Consider the following 23147-nt stretch of genomic DNA (forward strand, 5'->3'; position numbering starts at 1 on the left):
AGCCCCGATCACACAAAATCTTTTTCACTGCATCTTTCCACATCCAATTTCGTCTCCCACTTCTCCTCGTTCCCTCCACCTCCAACACATATATCCTCTTGGTCAATCTTTCCTCACTCATTCTCTCCATGTGCCCAAACCATTTCAAAACACCCTCTTCTGCTCTCTCAACCACGCTCTTTTTATTTCCACACATCTCTCTTACCCTTACGTTACTTGCTCGATCAAACCACCTCACACCACATATTGTCCTCAAACATCTCATTTCCAGCACATCCACCCTCCTGCGCACAACTCTATCCATAGCCCACGCCTCGCAACCATACAAAATTGTTGGAACCACTATTCCTTCAAACATACCCATTTTTGCTTTCCGAGATAATGTTCTCGACTTCCACACATTCTTCAAGGCTCCCAGGATTTTCGCCCCCTCCCCCACCCTATGATCCACTTCCGCTTCCATGGTTCCATCCGCTGCCAGATCCACTCCCAGATCTCTAAAACACTTTACTTCCTCCAGTTTTTCTCCATTCAAACTTACCTCCCAATTGACTTGACCCTCAACCCTACTGTACCTAATTACCTTGCTCTTATTCACATTTACTCTTAACTTTCTTCTTTCACACACTTTACCAAACTCAGCCACCAGCTTCTGCAGTTTCTCACATGAATCAGCCACCAGCGCTGTATCATCAGCGAACAACAACTGACTCACTTCCCAAGCTCTCTCATCCACAACAGACTTCATACTTGCCCCTCTTTCCAAAACTCTTGCATTCCCCTCCCTAACAACCCCATCCATAAACAAATTAAACAACCATGGAGACATCACACACCCCTGGGCAAACCTACATTCACTGAGAACCAATCACTTTCCTCTCTTCCTACACGTACACATGCCTTACAACCTCGATAAAAATATATATATATATATATATATATATATATATATATATATATATATATATATATATATATATATATATATATATATATATATTTATTTATTTATTTATTATACTTTGTCGCTGTCTCCCGCGTTTGCGAGGTAGCGCAAGGAAACAGACGAAAGTAATGGCCCAACCCCCCCCCCCCATACACATGTATATACATACGTCCACACACGCAAATATACATACCTACACAGCTTTCCATGGTTTACCCCAGACGCTTCACATGCCTTGATTCAATCCACTGACAGCACGTCAACCCCGGTATACCACATCGCTCCAATTCACTCTATTCCTTGCCCTCCTTTCACCCTCCTGCATGTTCAGGCCCCGATCACACAAAATATTTTTCACTCCATCTTTCCACCTCCTATTTGGTCTCCCTCTTCTCCTCGTTCCCTCCACCTCCGATACATATATCCTCTTGGTCAATCTTTCCTCACTCATTCTCTCCATGTGCCCAAACCACTTCAAAACACCCTCTTCTGCTCTCTCAACCACGCTCTTTTTATTTCCACACATCTCTCTTACCCTTACGTTACTCACTCGATCAAACCACCTCACACCACACATTGTCCTCAAACATCTCATTTCCAGCACATCCATCCTCCTGCGCACAACTCTATCCATAGCCCACGCCTCGCAACCATACAACATTGTTGGAACCACTATTCCTTCAAACATACCCATTTTTGCTTTCCGAGATAATGTTCTCGACTTCCAGACATTCTTCAAGGCCCCCAGAATTTTCGCCCCCTCCCCCACCCTATGATCCACTTCCGCTTCCATGGTTCCATCCGCTGCCAGATCCACTCCCAGATATCTAAAACACTTCACTTCCTCCAGTTTTTCTCCATTCAAACTCACCTCCCAATTGACTTGACCCTCAACCCTACTGTACCTAATAACCTTGCTCTTATTCACATTTACTCTTAACTTTCTTCTTCCACACACTTTACCAAATTCAGTCACCAGCTTCTGCAGTTTCTCACATGAATCAGCCACCAGCGCTGTATCATCAGCGAACAAGAACTGACTCACTTCACAAGCTCTCTCATCCCCAACAGACTTCATACTTGCCCCTCTTTCCAAAACTCTTGCATTTACCTCCCTAACAACCCCAAGAATATATGGTGTGGGAGGAAAGTTGTTAGAAGCAGTGAAAAGTTTTTATCGAGGATATAAGGCATGTGTACGTCTAGGAAGAGAGGAAAGTGATTGGTTCTCAGTGAATGTAGGTTTGCGGCAGGGGTGTGTGATGTCTCCATGGTTGTTTAATTTTTAGATATCTGGGAGTGGATCTGGCAGCGGATGGAACCATGGAAGCGGAAGTGGATCATAGGGTGGGGGAGGGGGCGAAAATTCTGGGGGCCTTGAAGAATGTGTGGAAGTCGAGAACATTATCTCGGAAAGCAAAAATGGGTATGTTTGAAGGAATAGTGGTTCCAACAATGTTGTATGGTTGCGAGGCGTGGGCTATGGATAGAGTTGTGCGCAGGAGGATGGATGTGCTGGAAATGAGATGTTTGAGGACAATGTGTGGTGTGAGGTGGTTTGATCGAGTGAGTAACGTAAGGGTAAGAGAGATGTGTGGAAATAAAAAGAGCGTGGTTGAGAGAGCAGAAGAGGGTGTTTTGAAGTGGTTTGGGCACATGGAGAGAATGAGTGAGGAAAGATTGACCAAGAGGATATATGTGTCGGAGGTGGAGGGAACGAGGAGAAGAGGGAGACCAAATTGGAGGTGGAAAGATGGAGTGAAAAATATTTTGTGTGATCGGGGCCTGAACATGCAGGAGGGTGAAAGGAGGGCAAGGAATAGAGTGAATTGGAGCGATGTGGTATACCGGGGTTGACGTGCTGTCAGTGGATTGAATCAAGGCATGTGAAGCGTCTGGGATAAACCATGGAAAGCTGTGTAGGTATGTATATTTGCGTGTGTGGACGTATGTATATACATGTGTTTGGGGGTGGGTTGGGCCATTTCTTTCGTCTGTTTCCTTGCGCTACCTCGCTAACGCGGGAGACAGCGACAAAGTATAATAAATATATAAATATGAATATATATATATATATATATATATATATATATATATATATATATATATATATATATATATATATATATATATATATATATATATATACGTATATATATATATATATATATATATATATATATATATATATATATATATATATATATATATATATATATATATATATATATATATATATATATATATATATATATATATATATATATATATATATATATATATATATATATATATATATATATGTATATATATACATGTCTCCCGCGTTTGCGAGGTAGCGCAAGGAAACAGACGAAAGAAATGGCCTAACCCCCCCCCCCATACACATGTATATACATACGTCCACACACGCAAATATACATACCTACACAGCTTTCCATGGTTTACCCCAGACGCTTCACATGCCTTGCTTCAATCCACTGACAGCACGTCAACCCCGGTATACCACATCGCTCCAATTCACTCTATTCCTTGCCCTCCTTTCACCCTCCTGCATGTTCAGGCCCCGATCACACAAAATCTTTTTCACTCCATCTTTCCACCTCCAATTTGGTCTCCCTCTTCTCCTTGTTCCCTCCACCTCCGACACATATATCCTCTTGGTCAATCTTTCCTCACTCATCCTCTCCATGTGCCCAAACCACTTCAAAACACCCTCTTCAGCTCTCTCAACCACGCTCTTTTTATTTTCACACATCTCTCTTACCCTTACGTTACTCACTCGATCAAACCACCTCACACCACACATTGTCCTCAAACATCTCATTTCCAGCACATCCATCCTCCTGCGCACAACTCTATCTATAGCCCACGCCTCGCAACCATACAACATTGTTGGAACCACTATTCCTTCAAACATACCCATTTTTGCTTTCCGAGATAATGTTCTCGACTTCCACACATTCTTCAAGGCCCCCAGAATTTTCGCCCCCTCCCCCACCCTATGATCCACTTCCGCTTCCATGGTTCCATCCGCTGCCAGATCCACTCCCAGATATCTAAAACACTATTCGCCATTTACCGCGTTAGCAAGGTAGCGTTAAGAACAGAGGACTAGGCCTCTGAGGGAATATCCTCACCTGGCCTCGTTCTCCGTTCCTTCTTTTGGAAAATTAAAAAAAAAACGAGAGGGGAGGATTTCCAGCCCTCCGCTCCCTCCTCTTTTAGTCGCCTTCTACGACACGCAGGGAATACGTGGGAAGAATTCTTTCTCCCCTATCCCCAAGGATAATATGTATATATATATATATATATATATATATATATATATATATATATATATATATATATATATATATATATATATATATATATATATCCCCTATCTCCCCTATCCCTGGGGATAGTGGAGAAAGAATATTTCCCACGCATTCCTCACGTGTCGTAGAAGGCGACTAAAGGGGACGGGAGCGCGGGGCCAGAAACCCTCCCCTCCTTGTATTTTGACTTTCTAAAAGGGGAAACAGGAGTCACGCAGGGAGTGCTCATCCTCCTCGAAGGCTCAGATTGGGGTGTCTAAATGTGTGTGGGTGTATCCAAGATGAGAAGAAAGGAGAGATAGGTAGTATGTTTCAGGAAAGGAACCTGGATGTTTTGACTCTGAGTGAAACGAATCTCAAGGGCAAAGGTGAAGAGTGGTTTGGGAATGTCTTGGGAGTAAAGTAAGGGGTTAGTGAGAGGACAAGAGCAAGGGAAGGAGTAGCACTACTTCTGAAACAGGAGTTGTGGGAGTATGTGATAGAGTGTAAGAAATTAAATTCTAGATTGATATGGGGAAGACTGAAATTTGATGGAGAGGGATGGGTAAATTATTGGTGCTTATACACCTGGGCATGAGAAGAAAGATCATGAGAGGCAAGTGTTCTGGGAGCAGCTGAATGAGTGTATTAGTGGTTTTGATGCACAAGGCCGGGTTATAGTGATGGGTGATTTGAATGCAAAGATGAGTAATGTGGCAGTTGGGGAGTTGTAAATGGAAATGGTGAAGAGCTTGTAGATTTATGTGCTGAAAAAGGACTGGTGATTGGGAATACCTGGTTTAAAAAGCGAGATATTCATAAAAATACATATATAAGTAGGACAGATGGCCAGAGAGCGTTATTGGATTACGTGTTAATTGATAGGCGCGCGAAAGAGAGACTTTTGGATGTTAATGTGCTGAGAAGTGCAATTGTAGGGATGTCTGATCATGTGGAGGCGAAGGTGAAGATTTGTAGGGGTTTTCAGAAAAGAAGAGAGAATGTTGGGGTGAAGAGAGTGGTGAGAGTAAGTGAGCTTGGGAAGATTTGTGTGAAGAAGTACCAGGAGAGCTGGAGTACAGAATGGAAAAAGGTGAGAACAAAGGAGGTAAGGGGAGTGGGAGAGGAATGGGATGTATTTAGGGAAGCAGTGATGGCTTGCGCAAAGGATGCTTATGGCATGAGAAGCGTGGGAGGTGGGCAGCTTAGAAAGGGTAGTGAGTGGTGGGATGAAAAAGTAAGATTATTAGTGAAAGAGAAGAGAGAGGCATTTGGACGATTTTTGCAGGGAAATAATGGAAATGAGTGGGAGATGTATAAAAGAAAGAGGCAGGAGGTCAAGAGAAAGGTGTAAGAGGTGAAAAAGAGGACAAATGAGAGTTGGGGTGAGAGAGTATCATTAAATTTTAGGGAGAATAAAAAGAGGTTTTGGAAGGAGGTAAATAAAGTGCGTAAGACCAGGGAACAAATGGGAACTTCAGTGAAGGGAGCTAATGGTGAGGTGATAACAAGTAGTGGTGATGTGAGAAGGAGATGGAGTGAGTATTTTGAGGGTTTGTTGAATGTGTTTGATGATAGAGTGGCAGATATAGGGTGTTTTGGTCGAGGTGGTGTGCAAAGTGAGAGGGTTAGGGAAAATTATTTGGTAAACAGAGAAGAGGTAGTAAAAGCGTTGCGGAAGATGAAAGCCGGCAAGGCAGCGGGTTTGGATGGTATTGCAGTGGAATTTATTAAAAAAGGGGGTGACTGTATTGTTGACTGGTTGGTAAGGCTGTTTAATGTATGTATGATTCATGGCGAGGTGCCTGAGGATTGGCGGAATGCTTGCATAGTGCCATTGTACAAAGGCAAAGGGGACAAAGGTGAGTGCTCAAATTATAGAGGCATAAGTTTGTTGTGTATTCTTGGGAAATTTTATGGGAGGGTATTGATTGAGAGGGTAATCACAGAGCATCACAGTGGGGAGGAGCAGTGTGGTTTCAGAAGTGGTAGAGGATGTGTGGATCAAGTGTTTGCTTTGAAGAATGTATGTGAGAAATACTGAGAAAAGCAAATGGATTTGTATGTAGCATTTATGGATCTGGAGAAAGCATACGATAGAGGTGATAGAGATGCTCTGTGGAAGGTATCAAGAATATATGGTGTGGGAGGGAAGTTGTTAGAAGCAGTGAAAAGTTTTTATCGAGGATGTAAGGCATGTATACGTGTAGGAAGAAAGGAAAATGATTGGTTCTCAGTGAATGTAGGTTTACAGCAGGGGTGTGTGATGTCTCCATGGTTCTTTAATTTGCTTATGGATGGGGTTGTTAGGGAGGTGAATGCAAGAGTTTTGGTAAGAGGGGCAAGTATGCAGTCTGTTGTGGGTGAGAGAGCTTGGAAAGTGAGTCAGTTGCTGTTCGCTGATGATACAGCGGTAGTGGCTGATTCATATGAGAAACTGTAGAAGGTGGTGACTGAGTTTGGTAAAGTGTGTGAAAGAAGAAAATTGAGAGTAAATATGAATAAGAGCAAGGTTATATGGTACAGTAGGGTTGAGGGACAATTCAACTGGGAGGTAAGTTTGAATGGAGAAAAACTGGAGGAAGTGAAGTGTTCTAGATATCTTGGAGTGGATTTGGCAGCGGATGGAACCATGGAAGCGGAAGTGAATCATAGAGTGGGGGAGGGGGCGAAATTTCTGGGAGCCTTGAAGAATGTGTGGAAGTCGAGAACATTATATTGGAAAGCAAAAATGGGTATGTTTGAAGGAATAGTGGCTCCAACAATGTTGTATGGTTGCGAGGCGTGGGCTATGGATAGAGTTGTGCGGAGGAGGGTGGATGTGCTGGAAATGAGATGTTTGAGGACAATATGTGGTGTGAGGTGGTTTGATCGTGTAAGTAATAATAGGGTGAGAGAGATGTGTGGTAGTAAAAAGAGTGTGGTTGAGAGAGCAGAAGAGGGTTTTGTAGATGGTTTGGTCACATGGGGAGAATGGGTGAGGAAAGATTAGCCAAGAGAATATATGGGTTAGAGGTGGAGTGAATGAGAAGAAGTGGGAGACCAAATTGGAGGTGGAAAGATAGAGTGAAAAAGATTTTGAGTGATCGGGGCCTGAACATGCAGGAGGGTGAAAAGCGTGCAAGGAATAGAGTAAATTGGAACGATGTTATATACCTGGGTCGACCTGCTGTCAATGGATTGAACCAGGGCATGTGAAGCGTCTGGGGTAATCCATGGAAAGTTCTGTGGGGCCTGGATGTGGAAAGGGAGCTGTGGTTTCGGTGCATTATTACATGATAGCTAGAGACTGAGTGTGAACGAATGGGGCCTTTGTTGCCTTATCTAGTGCTACCTCGAACACATGAGGGCGGAGGGGGATGTTATTTCATTGTGTGGCGATATGGCGATGGGAATGATTAAAGGCAGACAGTATGAATTATGTACATGTGTATATATGTATATGTTTGTGTGTGTATATATATGTATACGTTGAGATGTATAGGTATGTATATTTGCGTGTGTGGACGTGTATGTATTTACATGTGTATGTGGGTGGGTTGGGCCATTTCTTTCGTCTGTTTCCTTGCGCTACCTCGCTAACGCGGGAGACAGCAACAACGCAAAATAAGTAAATAAAAAAATAGATAGATAAATAAATAAATATATATATATATATATATATATATATATATATATATATATATATATATATATATATATATATATATATATATATATATATATATATATATATAAACTCGTCCCTGTAGTCAACAATTAAGAAACCTAAACCGACCAAAAAGCATTACGTTGTTCAACAATGTAAACCCCAGCTAGGGTGAGCCTTAGACACTCTTACGGTATATTGTGATGGACGAAGGATTTACTGACAACCCCCCCCCCCCCACACACACACATACACACACACACACACACAAAATAATATACATATTTACTTGACCTAAGAACCTATCACTGATCACCATAGAATACAGATGGCAAAAGTGTATTTTCCATGTGGATTTATATTGAAAATATATGACATATCTTATCTATGGAAATTATTTTATACAATAAGAAATAAAATCCCATAACTTTTCTGTAGCACAGGGTACAGAAATGTATGTAACGTGAAACCGGTAAGATTAACATATCTAACATAAAGATTTCTATTTTGCAGATAACATAAATGTTTTACATGTAGAAATCAGTAATATCTTCAACAACGTAAACATAATACCATCAAATTTTATATTACAAGGTTTTTATCCGGGTATTACGCATTAAAACGATATTGCCTACAGAATAGTAATGTAGTTATTATCAGCACAAGGTTTAGAAGGTCTTAAAGAAGTTATGAGTTTATGTTCTTAAAAACTTTAGGAAGATTCATTAGATATACTTTGAAAAATAGACTTGTTTATTTTGCTGTGATGAATACTAATGAAAAAATTATAGACGTTTTCCTTAGAAATATTCAATATCAATTAATATAATTTCTTTTTAGAGGAAATATATATGAATATCAACTAGACACAAGCAATCAAGATTGACGAACTTAATTTAACTAAGTGACAAGTAAAGAATGTAATATGTGAATGTTAACATCCTTATTGATATCATAAAACCAAATATACAATTTTTCGAATCATCAAAAGTAATAAAAGAAGAAGCCGTCCGGAGGTAACTTGTTACTTCTGGCGTAAACACATAAGCGGAATCCGGTAACACCTCTTGAATATCATGTGGACGACAGAGTAGAGTGGCTAGGCTCAGAAGCATGTTCTCCACTTCAACTGACTAATGATATGTTAAGACAACACAAACCACATACATCGATTGTGAGGATGGAATCAGGGATGAAACATCTATAACTAGAAAGGTTAATACAAAGATGATGAAATACCTTTACCTGGGATCAGTAGCACCTGTGGTATTGGACACAGCTTTGTAATGCTTGATCACTTACAACTGATCAACTTTAATACGAAAGTCTTAGGTATTGTCCCTCAGGAAAACTTTTTATAAATATTTATAAAACACATATATATGTTAGATATACACTATCTCTAGAATATATCTTTACCTGGGACGTGTAACACTTGTGTGGATAGACACAACTTTGTAATGCATGATCCATTACACGAAATGAACTTCACTAACCAAGAGTTATACAACGCGACGTTGGAGAACATTAATCAAATACCTATACAGAATTTTTATGTTAGATAAAAGACATTTATTAGAAGTGAACATAAAGAAATGATGATGAAAGAATAGGGACATAGATGTAAATATTTTGCTAAAAGATGAAATACTAGCTCCTTGTTTTTCAGATACCCAGAAGAAAATATATTCTGTAGTTTACTTATGTATATGTTTATGTTTTTCACAACTATTCTGATCTTTAATGTTTTAGAATTCTGGCTTAAAGAACTTGGTTCTGAACAACTATCATAATGCAACACAATACACATTTATCATAAGCAAATTATTCATCACAGTAACCATTATCTTTGTACCTGATTCTTACGTCCTCATGTAAGACACACGCACACTACCATTAATTTTTCATAAGCTATTTGTTATTACCATTTTACTGTGAGTTACATAGGGTTAGATGCATGTTGCCATGGGCTCACTGTTCCCACGGGCTACTGTTAATCATGATGTTTGAACACGTAAGAGCTGATCTGTTATTTGAACACGTTGTTGAATGGGTGTTGACGGACTCCCATATAACCCTGTCAGTGTGACCTGAGGAGACACACTGGCCAGCATCGTCACACTGTTCACTAGAGTGTGTCGTAGTGTGTCATAAGACTTTAGCCCAGAGTACTACAGATGGACGTACACGTTTTGTTGTAATAAATCTACAAAGGCCGCCTGATCTTCATTAAGTACCACAGACGAAGAAGACCTGATTTCCTTCCTATCAACTCAACCTTACAAATGGTGGCAGTGACGTAAGACCCCACGTGACCACAGACGACCGTCACATCTGCTTCATATTTCTACGTCTGGTGTTGCCAGCAGTCATACAAGCCTACCTGACACAGTCTTGGCGCTCGCTCCAGTGGACGTTAAGGGCGGAACCAACGGCCGGCTACGTTCTCCATCACCCGTATCTCAATGCAGTGAAGATACGTCTTTATTGCATTGCTGACACTGTGTCGCTTGCAAGGGCATCAAGACAGCGCCACCGCCGTGCAGTGTTGTCATCACATCCAGACGTGTCAAGCAAGGTCAGCCATCCTGCCAACACCAACGTGGAGGTCATCTTGTCAACCGCTCCAGAGACGCGTCATCATCAGCCGTGGTGACATCCCAGACGTCAGCATCGCGTGGTCCAGCCCTTGTCGCTCACTCAACTTTCCTGCTAGCGAGTCGCTACTCTGCACACATCTTCACCTCGCTACACCCAGCGAGTCGCTACTCTGCACACATCTTCACCTCGCTACACCCAGCCAGCCGCTACTCTGCACACATCTTCACCTCGCTACACCCAGCGAGCCGCTACTCTGCACACCTATCCACCTCGCTACACCCAGCGAGTCGCAACTCTGCACACGTCTCCACCTCGCTACACCCAGCGAGTCGCTACTCTGCACACGTCTCTACCTCGCTACACCCAGCAAGCCGCTACTCTGCACACGTCTCCACCTCGCTACACCCAGCCAGCCGCTACTCTGCACACCTATCCACCTCGCTACACCCAGCCAGCCGCTACTCTGCACACCTCTCCACCTCGCTACACCCAGCCAGCCGCTACTCTGCACACGTTTCCACCTCGCTACACCCAGCCAGCCGCTACTCTGCACACGTCTTCACCTCGCTACACCCAGCCAGCCGCTACTCTGCACACGTCTCCACCTCACTACACCCAGCCAGCCGCTACTCTGCACACGTCTCCACCTCGCTACACCCAGCCAGCCGCTACTCCGCACACGTCTTCACCTCGCTACACCCAGCCAGCCGCTACTCCGCACACGTCTCCACCTCGCTACACCCAGCCAGCCGCTACTCTGCACACGTCTCCACCTCACTACACCCAGCCAGCCGCTACTCTGCACACGTCTCCACCTCGCTACACCCAGCCAGCCGTTACTCTACACACGTCTCCACCTCGCTACACCCAGCCAGCCGCTACTCTGCACACGTCTCCACCTCGCTACACCCAGCCAGCCGCTACTCTGCACACGTCTCCACCTCGCTACACCCAGCCAGCCGCTACTCTGCACACGTCTCCACCTCGCTACGCTACACCCAAGACGTCTTCGTGAGCGAATCTTCCATTCAGATAAGAACTGTGTCAAAATGGTTCACTCTGTGAGGTATGCTCCTTTTGTGTGTTACTACTATACGTTTCAGCGGCGGACAAACGCTGTTTTTCGCAAATATCTCGTAAACGATTCATTGTATCATTATGATATTTCAGCACAATATCTTTAACCCCCTGGCCAGATGCATGGCTGACATACCACATTGCTATATGTGTTATGTGAGGAGTTTACTCGTGAACAAAATACAAAGCCGAGTAGTTATATTAACGCTTTCGAAGGAAAGTGTCCCCCCGCCCACCAACACCCTCCCAATTCCCCCCCTTCTCGCCCTCGTTATCTCTCCTCTTCTCCCCCTAACTCCTCATCACCCAACCTTGTGTCTCTCCCTATTTTCCCATAACTTTAGTATATACTTATAATAGAATGTTATGTAGGTGTATATGTATTGGTATGATTATCAACTAACAGTATGGTACAATATTATAGACGCAAGACGTATTTCACGTTGATAATTACTGTACAACAGCATATTTACATACATGTAGTATGTAGAAGGTCGAATTTACAGTCCTTATGGTCAACCAAGTGAACACGATGTACTGCCATTACCTGTGGTCTGGACCTTCTAGGAAATGTTACTGTTGTTATTAGTACATACTGTGTACCTACCCATCATAAACTGTTAATCTGGTCCAGTTAATATACTGTCAGTTTGTTGACTGGTCTCTCTCATATTTATATTATAACGAAATTATAATCTGCATATATTTTCCCCTCTGTACATATATATATTATGCTTGATAGTTATTACTATATATATATATATATATATATATATATATATATATATATATATATATATATATATATATATATATATATATATATATATATATATATATATATATATATATATATATATATATATATATATATAATACTGTAGGAATAAAATGATGACAACATGAGAAAACCAAATTTATTCGTAATCACTATCAAAGAAAACGTTATCGTCTTCATCATCACTGGTGATGTTAATAATAACTGGTTCGACTCCCTCGTGTATGTTGTCACTCCTCCAGTATTCTTCTTCAAATTTACGGGAGTGCTGAACAGCTCCCGCCCACACGTCCTTGTGTACCAATTGCCTGGCTTCTTCCAATCTTGCCTTTAGGTCCGTCCGGGTAAACCGCTGGAGTGTGGAGCGCACATCACGCTTCATAAATCCCCATACTTGCTCGATGGCGTTGAGCTCGGGGTGGCCAGGTGGCAACCGTATAACCTGGTGGCCCCACATACAGATGGTGTTGTCTATCTTATACTGGGGCTGTGAACGGTTCTGCTGGCAGAGGACCAGCAGCTCAGGGCGAGTGGCAGCAGAGGATGGAAATCTTGCGCTGCTCCAGCCACCTGATGAGGTCCGCCTTCCTGGTGGCTGTGGTAGGACATCGACTCTCCTCCGTCTGCTGACTGTGGTATGGTGCATTGTCTAGCACAAGTACCGATGGTTCTGGCAGTGACGGAAGGAGCTGCGTTCTTAGCCATCGCAGGAACAGTTCGGCATTCATTTCTCCATGGTAATCACCCTGGTTGGTCTTGGCTGGGTAGCACAGGTATGAGCCGTCAACAAAGCCTTCGTCCGTGCCACCTGCGACCACTACAAATCGCTCCCCTTCACCAGGTGGCACCTGACGACTGTATGTGGTGTTGCTTGGAGCCTGTGTGGTATCTACCCACTCCCTACTGTGGCCCATCCTGGTGGTAAACCACGTCTCATCCACATATACCACCTTCCTTTCCTCCTCTCGGTGGCGCTGTAGAGCCCGCAGAGCGTCAATCCGACGACACACAACGTCCAGCGATTTCCTCCTTACATACATCTTTCGCTGTGACAGTCTGTATTGAAATCCCATGTTGTGCAGGATCCACCAAACTGTTGTGTCAGAGGTATCCTCCGGGAGGATACCATGTGTTTTCAGGTCGGCTGATGTGACCCTCAGTGTTAAATATTGTTTTACCGAAAACTTCTTGTGGATGTGGCGCCATATTGCACCGAGAGTAAAGTTATCACAAACAGCCGATGTAGGTGGTGGTGGTGCCGGTGTGGAAGGGGAGGAGGCTGTGGTGGTGGTGTTGACTATGTCCCTCACTCTTGACACAGTCATGCCCACGATGTGCACAACTCGCTCGTAAGGCCTGTGTGCATAAAAATTAATGTTATGTTACATATTTCGTCTCACCTCACTACGATAATTAATATGACATTGCGACACAATACAGTCTGCTTTACTTTCATATTTCATATGTATATAAATGTAATAATGTATGTTCGAACCAGAATATATTGTCTACGCACCTATTCAAACTTATGTACGTTCTACCGCGGGTGCATTCACGTTTGTACAACGTGACAAGACGAAGAACAAACGCTGTCCTGCATCCACGGTGGCAGAAGGACAACATTGTTGCTGATGATGATGATGACCGCGCGCGCCTCGGTAATCGCTAGAGTTGTAGCCTCGGGATGGGGGTACCCCATACCACAGAGAGGAGGAGGGGATATGGGGGACTGTGGATATTATATTAAGGCATATATTTCTTATTTAAAAACGTAAAGAACATATGAAGTAACCATAAACGATTTCATTTGGTTGTGCAAAACCAAAACTGACTTCATCCTTCTGGTCGCCGTCGAGACGTCGGTTATTAACAACGGGATTACCTGTTGCTTTCATGGTCGTTTGACGCACTCTGGTTTTCACGTCCACACACAATAACTGTATTACATATTATTACTAATGTATGACACCTATATACATACTGTCATACCTATTATTAATATACGTAATTAGAATACGACAAAATCAAATATAGAGAATGGATGGTGTAAACATGGGGGTGAAGACGGAAATGGGGAGGAAGATACTGCAATATGGGGGTGAGGGGTGGGGGGGGGAGTGGTCTGGGGGGTGTTGAGGGAGGGTTAGACGAGTACCTCACACTCGTCCGATTCTCTATAACGCCTTCGATATGATGACTGGCGTAGGCTTAATATCACTCAGTAAACTCCTCACATAACACATATAGCAATGTGGTATGTCAGCCATAAATTAGGCCCGGGTATTAAGGATAGTGTGCTGAAATATCATAGTGATACAACCATTCGTTTAGCAGAAATTTGTAAAAACCATCGTTTGTCCGCCGCTGAAACGTATAGCAGGTGTTGTCTAAGTCTGTTGTTTAAGATACTTTCAAATGTCTTCCCAATGGACGCAAGTAGGCTGATGGGTCTGTCGTTCACTGGGTTTCTGTTGGATTTGTTGGGCTTAGGTATCATGGCGGCTGTTGCAGTTTTGAAGACCGCGGGTAAATAGTCTGAGGCTAGTGCCGCGTTGAAGAGGGAGGTTATGGCTCTAATAGTATTGTCAGGGAAGTGGGTAAGTAGTTGGTATCCAATACCTGTGTTACGTGGGGCTACTTTGGCCACTTTTAGGAGGAATTTGACCTCGCTCGATCTTATGGGAGTTGTGAGAAGGTTGTCGTGTGAAAGCGATTGGAGGTGTATGATCTGTTCTGGATAGAAGTGACTGGGTCAGTTTTCTATGTGTTGTGTGACAATTTCAGTGTTTTCATACGCCAGAGGGTGGGGGGTGGGGGGTGAAAGATACCTTCCCTGTGTTTTCAAAAAGTGTTGGCAATGTCTTGTGGGTTATGGTATAGAGTACTGTCGTCATTTAGCCCATTAAAGTCTGTTATTGGTATTCCTTTGAGTTTTCGTATTCTGTTCCAAAACTCTTGAGGAGATTTGATCCGGTGTTGTTCTGTTGTGGTGATAAGAGATTTCCACTGTCTATTGTGGTCTTCTAGAAGGCTGTTGAGTGTGTGGTTTCGTAGGGATGTGAGGTCCCACCGTACTAGGCCCAAACGATGTCTGTTTTGCTCAAAACGTCGACGGTAGCACGAGAGGAGTCTTGTTGTATTGGGAGAAGGGAAGAAGGAGTATCTTGAAGTAAATGAAGATTTGGGAATAGAAATGTCAGCTGCCTGTGTGATTGTTTTGTGTATATGTTCTATTTCTGTGTCTATTAGTGTTATTGGGTGATTTTCGTAGTTTGTGGTGTAAGTGCAGTTGGAGAGAGTGTCTTTGAAGTTCTCCCAGTCTGCTGTTTTGTAGTGGTAGTGTGAGGGTGATGGGACGAGGATAGGGTTAGACGAGAGATGAAGAAAGATAGGGATGTGGTTGGAACCACACAGTGGTCCTGGAGACAAGAAATTATAAAGATGATTACTGGCTCTGTTGGAGAAGACAAGGTCAGGTCTGCCTTTTCCTCCTGTGCCAGTGAAGACAGTGTGGAAGTAAGGTCCTAGGAAGTTAAGACGTTTGTAAGAGTATAAAGCGAATAAGTCATCACCATGAGAATTGTTTCTGTTGTGGTGGAAGGTTCTGTGTTGGGCGTTGAGGTCAGCTAGAAGGTAGACTGGGATATGTGTATGATTGAATACTGTGTAGAGATCATGGAGTGGAATGGTAGTGTTGGGTCGAGAGTATGTAGTGCAGAAGATAATGAAGCCATGTAGTGTGTGTTTATCTTGACTGCTAGAAAGTGTTCGTATTGCCATGAGGTGACGAGGTATTCGTGTCGATGGTGTTGCGTATGAGAATGGCGACTCCCTCGTGTCTACTGTCTGGAGACTGTCGTGATGTATACCCGTAATGTCTAATTTTATATCCGTTGGTGATACATGTGCTGTTAAGTATCACAACATCGGGTTTTTTCTCTTCGAGGAGAGTGGCAATCAGATGACGGCCATTGTGATAGCTGCGCACGTTAAACTAGTAAGATTTTTAGCATTTTACGACTTATGGAATTTTATTGGCCCTTCTGCAGTCTGTGGTCGATGAGGGCCGTTGACGCACCGTTCGAGTGTTTCACTTGTATCATTTTTCTAGTCTTGGGTCGGGATATATCTGGCGAGGGGTCAGGAGAGGTGAGACGGGAGGGGAGAGTGTCATTGTCGACGAGTTGAAGGTCGAGGTTGACCGTTGGTGGGTTGTCTGGTGTGTCGACAGGATCAGGTGCTGGGGCTCCTCTGGAAGGGTTAGGCTCCGGACGGAGGAAGGGGAAGGGGGAGGGGGGGATTGATGGGTGGAGGTTCAGGGGGGAACTGTCGTGGTGGTGGAAGTTGAGACGGTGGGGGTGGGAGAGGAATTGGTATTTGGAGAGACAGTTGGATTGTTGGTGTTGGGTTGAGGGGGTTGTGGATGGAGTTGTGTTAGGGGGTGCGGAGGGGGTATTGGAAGTTGGGAGGGTGACAGGTTGAGTTGTTGGGGGAGAGTTGGAAGTGTTACTGGCTGTCTCCTGGGATACGTTTTAGTTAGGGGTCAGGGTGGCGGACGAGACAGGAGTCGGAGAGGGATGGTTGTTGGCGAGGGAGGTGAGGAGTTCAGGTGGAGCTCGTACATTGGGTAGGTTGTTGTGAGCAAGCAGCAAATCGAAAATTCTGATGAATTCCGACTTATCTTCCTTGCTCAGGAACAACACTTTTAGGTAGCACGCATGCATCCTACCTTGTAGGGTGAGGAGGTCTGAAGAACTGGTAGTCGGGATAGGAGAAGCTTGGGTAGCAGGAGAAGGAGCAGCAGCAGCAACTGTTGCGTAGAGGTGAGGGTTTGTGGAAGGAGGTGAGTTGGTTTTTTGTGCCTGACGCACTGCGCGGAGTTGCTCCATCTTACGTGGGTACAGCCCAGATACAGCGACGTGTTCACCTTTACAGTTAACACACTTCGCTGCCTGAGCCTTGCACTCACAAAACCATGACCAGTTTCCGCGCATTGACTACAGGTTTGGTGGGGTTATTTACAGTTCTTAGTCTCATGTTCGTATTTCAGACATTTGAAACATTGTTGTACGTTTAGATATTCATCTTTCTTCAGGGATTTTGCGGGCACAGAGATCATGGTTAACAGGACTCCCTGGGAGAGCAGGTAATCGGCCTCGGTCGGATTTGAACATTGTATCTTTATTGATCTGGAGTTATTCGGTTTATAGATGCTGATGACATTAACGTCATTGTTTTCGCCATTGATGGCTTCAACAATCCCCGAAGGGCTGAGGGACAAGATAGATGCATCAACATTGTAGGCAATAATAGTACATCTAGCTTGAAGGGGGCAGCGGTCCTGAATGATTTGGTAGTTTTTTTAGCTAGTTCATCAAGGAGAGGCTTAGATAGGATTCCATCTAAATCACTATCTTTGCCCTAGCAAATCTTAAACTGGTAATTGTTCGAAGGGAATTGAATGACCCTAGTAGGACGGATCTCAGTGGTCTAAAAGACGATGGACAGGAGTTCGAACGTGGAAGTGGGGGGGGGGGGACAATCAGTTTTGAGAGATTTTAGACGTATGTCGGGCGGCATGTTGGTGGCATCAGTGTCCTAGTGCGAGAAAACGTGAGTGAGGGACGCTCGACGGTCCAAGGTAGGGGAGAGGTAAGAGATAGTGTGAGGGTCTCCACCCCGTCAGGTGAGAACAGGTCCACTCCAGCCTCCGCTTCTCAGGAAAATGAGTTTTCCAGAATGGGCTGGGGAAGCTGGGGTAGAGATTGCTCAAGCCAAACGGTCGAGAGATGGATATATGGATGATAGAAATAAAAAAAAAAAAGGGATATGAAGATTGACTGGTGGCAACGCGGGGGTGTGGGGAGCAGCGAGGGTGGTGAGGTGTCGTCACCGTAACGGTCTCACGCGGGAGGCAACGTTGCAATCCACTTCCTTTTTCGGTCTTCTCTCTTCTGTCTTCTTTCTTCCCTCTTTTGTCTTCTCTCTTCGTGGGATCTGGCGGTTAATCCTCCATCAACCATGTGGCTGAAACAGGAGCAGCAAGAACCTTCTCGAATGGCAAGAAAAGAAGGGAATACGATGATAGAAAGGTCCCTTTACTATTAACACAAGTTGCTGCCTGAGCCTGACACTCACGAAAACCTTGATCAATTTCCGCACATTCAGGGCATGTCTGGCGCTGAGCTTTGCCGCTCTTCGTCTCGTGTCCGTATTGTAGACATTTAAAACCTTGTATATCGAGGTACTGGTCGGGTTTGTGGTATTTGGCAGGCACTGAGATCATGGGAAACAAGATTCCCCGGGAGAGTAGGCGATCTGTCTCGGTCGAGTTAGAGCATTGTATTTTAAGTGATCTTGAAGTGTTCAGTTTGAAAACGTTGATGACATTAATGTCACTGTTTTCTTGATTTATGGCTTCAGTTATCTCTATGGGGTTAAGGGACAAGATAGATGCATCAATATTATTAGCACTATCGATGCATCTAGCTTGAAGGGGGTGGTCGTAAGCTTGGATAGGATCTCATCTGGATCGCTATCCTTGCTCAAACATGTTTTATATAGATATTTATTAGTAGGGGATTGAATAATCCTACTGGGACGGACCTCAGTGGTCTTAAATACAATCGTTAGTAATTCGAACGTGTAAAGAGGGGGGGGGGGGACTTTCTGTTTTAATCAATTCTAAACGAATGTCAGGAGGCATGATGGCATCAATGTCCTAATGCCGAGGAAACGTAGGTGAGGGACCACAACCCCACACCAGGGAGGACCCTGCACTATCACAGGGTAACCCAGGAGGCTCGGCGGGAGTGGTAAGAATGTGAGGGTCTCAACCCCGTTAGGTGAGAACAGGTCCACACCAAGCCTCCGCTCCTCAGGAAGTAATTTTCCTGAATGGTGTGGGGAAGCTGGGGTAGAAATTGTTCAAGCCTAACGGTCGAGAGATGTTGGATGATGGATGGTAAAAAAGATAGAAAAAAGCACGAGAGAAATGGACTGGAGGCAACGTAGGGTGGAGAGTGAGTTGGCGTTATATCCCACACTCTAGCCAAGGTCAGTCTCTCTCTGGTGTTCACTCGCAAAGCATCTCATTGTGTCACGGACGGCAGTTGTGGACTGACGGTGAGCTACACTGTGTTATAAACGTGTTATGGTGATACAGAAGACTGCAGCATGGAGGGGCAACCAGGGCCATATTCTCCGTGCAGCGAAACCTCCTCAAACAGTTTTGACAACAGGAGACAGAAGGTCATAAACACAAGAAAAACCCTTCAAATGTCCTGAGTGTCAGAAAAGCTATACGAAACATGTCTATCTTCATAGGCACATGAAATCACATACTTTTGAAAAGACATATCAGTGTAAAGAATACCAGAGTATCTTCTCCCGTAAGAACAACTTAGTGTTGCAGATGAAAGTTCACATTGGACAAAAGCAATATCAGTGTTCAGAGCGTCAAAAGTAATTTTTCTAAAAAATGTGATTTAAAGAAACACTTGAGAATCCATACTGGTGAGAACCCATACCAATGTTCAGAATGTCAAAAAAGTTTCTTTTAAAAGTAGGTTAGTGACACAAATGAGAGTTCACACGGGCGAGAAGCCATACCAATGTTCAGAATGTCAGAAAAGTTTTTCTCAGAAAAGTAGTTTAGTGACACACCTGAGAGTTCACACGGGCGAGAAGCCATAGCAATGTTCAGAATGTCAAAAAACTTTTTCTCAGAAAAGTAAATTAGTGAGAACCCGAGAGTTCACACCGGCGAGATGCCATACCTGATGTTCAGAATGTCAAAAAAGTTTTACTTTAAAAAGTGGGTTAGTGACACACCCGAGAGTTCACACCTGCGAGAAGCCATACCAATGTTCAGAATGTCAAAAAAGTTTTTCTCAGAAAAGTGATTTAGTTCAACACCTGAGAGTTCACACAGGCGAGAAGCCATACCAATGTTCAGAATGTCAAAAAACTTTTTCTCAGAAAAGTAATTTAGTGACACACCTGAGAGTTCACACAGGTGAGAAGCCATACCAATGTTCAGAATGTCGAAAAAGTTTTTCTCACAAATGTGAATTAGTGAGACACCAGAGAGTTCATACAGGCGAGAAGCCATACCAATGTGCAGAATGTCAAAAAACTTTTTCTCAGAAAAGTAATTTAGTGACACACCTGAGAGTTCACACAGGTGAGAAGCCATACCAATGTTCAGAATGCCAAGAAACCTTTTCTCAGAAAATTGATTTAGTAAGACACCTGAGATTTCACACAGGTGAGAAGCCATACCAATGTTCAGAATGTCGAAAAAGTTTTTCTCACAAATGTGAATTAGTGAGACACCAGAGAGTTCATACAGGCGAGAAGCCATACCAATGTTCAGAATGTCAAAAAAGTCTTTCTCAGAAAAGTGATTTAGTTCAACAGCTGAGAGTTCACACAGGCGAGAAGCCATACCAATGTTCAGAATGTCAAAAAACTTTTTCTCAGAAAAGCAATTTAGTGACACACCTGAGACTTCACACAGGCGAGAAGCCATACCAATGTTCAGAATGTCAAAAAAGTTTTTCTCAGAAAAGTAATTTAGTGACACACGTGAGAGTTCACACAGGCGAGAAGCCATACCAATGTTCAGAATGTCAAAAAAGTTTTTCTCAGAAAAGTAATTTAGTGACACACCTGAGACTTCACACAGGCGAGAAGCCATACCAATGTTCAGAATGTCAAAAAACTTTTTCTCAGAAAAGTAATTTAGTGACACACCTGAGACTTCACACAGGCTAAAAGCCATGCCAGTGTTCAGAATATCAAAAACAATTCTATAACACAGGTAATTTAGTAAAACGTCTGAGAGTTCACACAGCCGAGAAGCCAAACAAGTAAAAAGAATATCAAAATACCTTTTCTGGTTTAACTACTTAAGTGACACATCGGGATTTTACACAAGCGAGGAACCATAATAGTGTTCAGAATGTCAAGAAACTCTCCCTGGTAAAAGTGCTTTAGTCAGACACCTGAGAGTTCACAAGGCAAGAAGCCATACCGGTGTTCAGAATGTCAAAAACAATTTTCTTGAAGAGGTGATTAAGGAAGCCATCGGAGAGTTCACACAGGGCAGAAACGATGCTTATGTTCAGAAGGTCCTAAATGTTTCTCTCGAAAAAGCAGTATAGTAAAACGCAAGGTAGTTGAACGCATCCCAGATCTCATGTGTTGAGAACCGGCCACGACCTGCGTGTAGTGGAGCGACCCATGACGTCACACACATCTTTCCCAAGATCACAGAGGACCCGCCTGGGAGGTTAGGCGGCAAACAGGTGAGACCCCACACTCATAAACAAATGATACTGTTTCATCTCTGGTAATATACTAGTATTTCTGTAAAATGATATTATATATATATATATATATATATATATATATATATATATATATATATATATATATATATATATATTTATTTATTTATTTATTCTTTATTTATTTTGCTTTGTCGCTGTCTCCCGCGTTTGCGAGGTAACGCAAGGAAACAGACGAAAGAAATGGCCCAACCCCCCCCCCCCATACACATGTATATACATACGTCCACACACGCAAATATACATACCTACACAGCTTTCCATGGTTTACCCCAGACGCTTCACATGCCTTGATTCAATCCACTGACAGCACGTCAACCCCGGTATACCACATCGCTCCAATTCACTCTATTCCTTGCCCTCCTTTCACCCTCCTGCATGTTCAGGCCCCGATCACACAAAATCTTTTTCACTCCATCTTTCCACCTCCAATTTGGTCTCCCTCTTCTCCTCGTTCCCTCCACCTCCGACACATATATCCTATTGGTCAATCTTTCCTCACTCATTCTCTCCATGTGCCCAAACCACTTCAAAACACCCTCTTCTGCTCTCTCAACCACGCTCTTTTTATTTTCACGCATCTCTCTTACCCTTACGTTACTCACTCGATCAAACCACCTCACACCACACATTGTCCTCAAACATCTCATTTCCAGCACATCCATCCTCCTGCGCACAACTCTATCCACAGCCCACGCCTCGCAACCATACAACATTGTTGGAACCACTATTCCTTCAAACATACCCATTTTTGCTTTCCGAGATAATGTTCTCGACTTCCACACATTCTTCAAGGCCCCCAGAATTTTCGCCCCCTCCCCCACCCTATGATCCACTTCCGCTTCCATGGTTCCATCCGCTGCCAGATCCACTCCCAGATATCTAAAACACTTCACTTCCTCCAGTTTTTCTCCATTCAAACTCACCTCCCAATTGACTTGACCCTCAACCCTGCTGTACCTAATAACCTTGCTCTTATTCACATTTACTCTTAACTTTCTTCTTCCACACACTTTACCAAACTCAGTCACCAGCTTCTGCAGTTTCTCACATGAATCAGCCACCAGCGCTGTATCATCAGCGAACAACAACTGACTCACTTCCCAAGCTCTCTCATCCCCAACAGACTTCATACTTGCCCCTCTTTCCAAAACTCTTGCATTTACCTCCCTAACAACCCCATCCATAAACAAATTAAACAACCATGGAGACATCACACACCCCTGCCGCAAACCTACATTCACTGAGAACCAATCACTTTCCTCTCTTCCTACACGTACACATGCCTTACATCCTCGATAAAAACTTTTCACTGCTTCTAACAACTTTCCTCCCACACCATAAATTACAGAGGTATAAGTTTGTTGAGTATTCCTGGTAAATTATATGGGAGGGTATTGATTGAGAGGGTGAAGGCATGTACAGAGCATCAGACTGGGGAAGA

General features: G+C 43.4%; 1 protein-coding gene and 1 pseudogene across 1 annotated transcript in view; one reads left to right on the plus strand and one right to left on the minus strand.

Moving 5' to 3' along the window:
* The window catches only part of LOC139762286 (uncharacterized), an 87113-nt gene extending 65599 nt beyond the window's left edge, over positions 1 to 21514 (plus strand). Inside the window, exon 2 of the mRNA XM_071686872.1 lies at positions 20206 to 21514. Coding sequence (XP_071542973.1) covers positions 20206 to 21128 — 923 coding nt within the window. The 3' untranslated portion in view covers positions 21129 to 21514. The remainder of the gene's footprint in view (positions 1 to 20205) is intronic.
* On the minus strand, positions 12490 to 13293 carry LOC139762288 (uncharacterized; annotated as a pseudogene).
* Positions 21515 to 23147: the final 1633 nt, after the last annotated feature.

Source organism: Panulirus ornatus, chromosome 43 (assembly GCF_036320965.1).
Source record: "Panulirus ornatus isolate Po-2019 chromosome 43, ASM3632096v1, whole genome shotgun sequence".
Taxonomy (NCBI): Eukaryota; Metazoa; Arthropoda; class Malacostraca; order Decapoda; family Palinuridae; genus Panulirus; species Panulirus ornatus.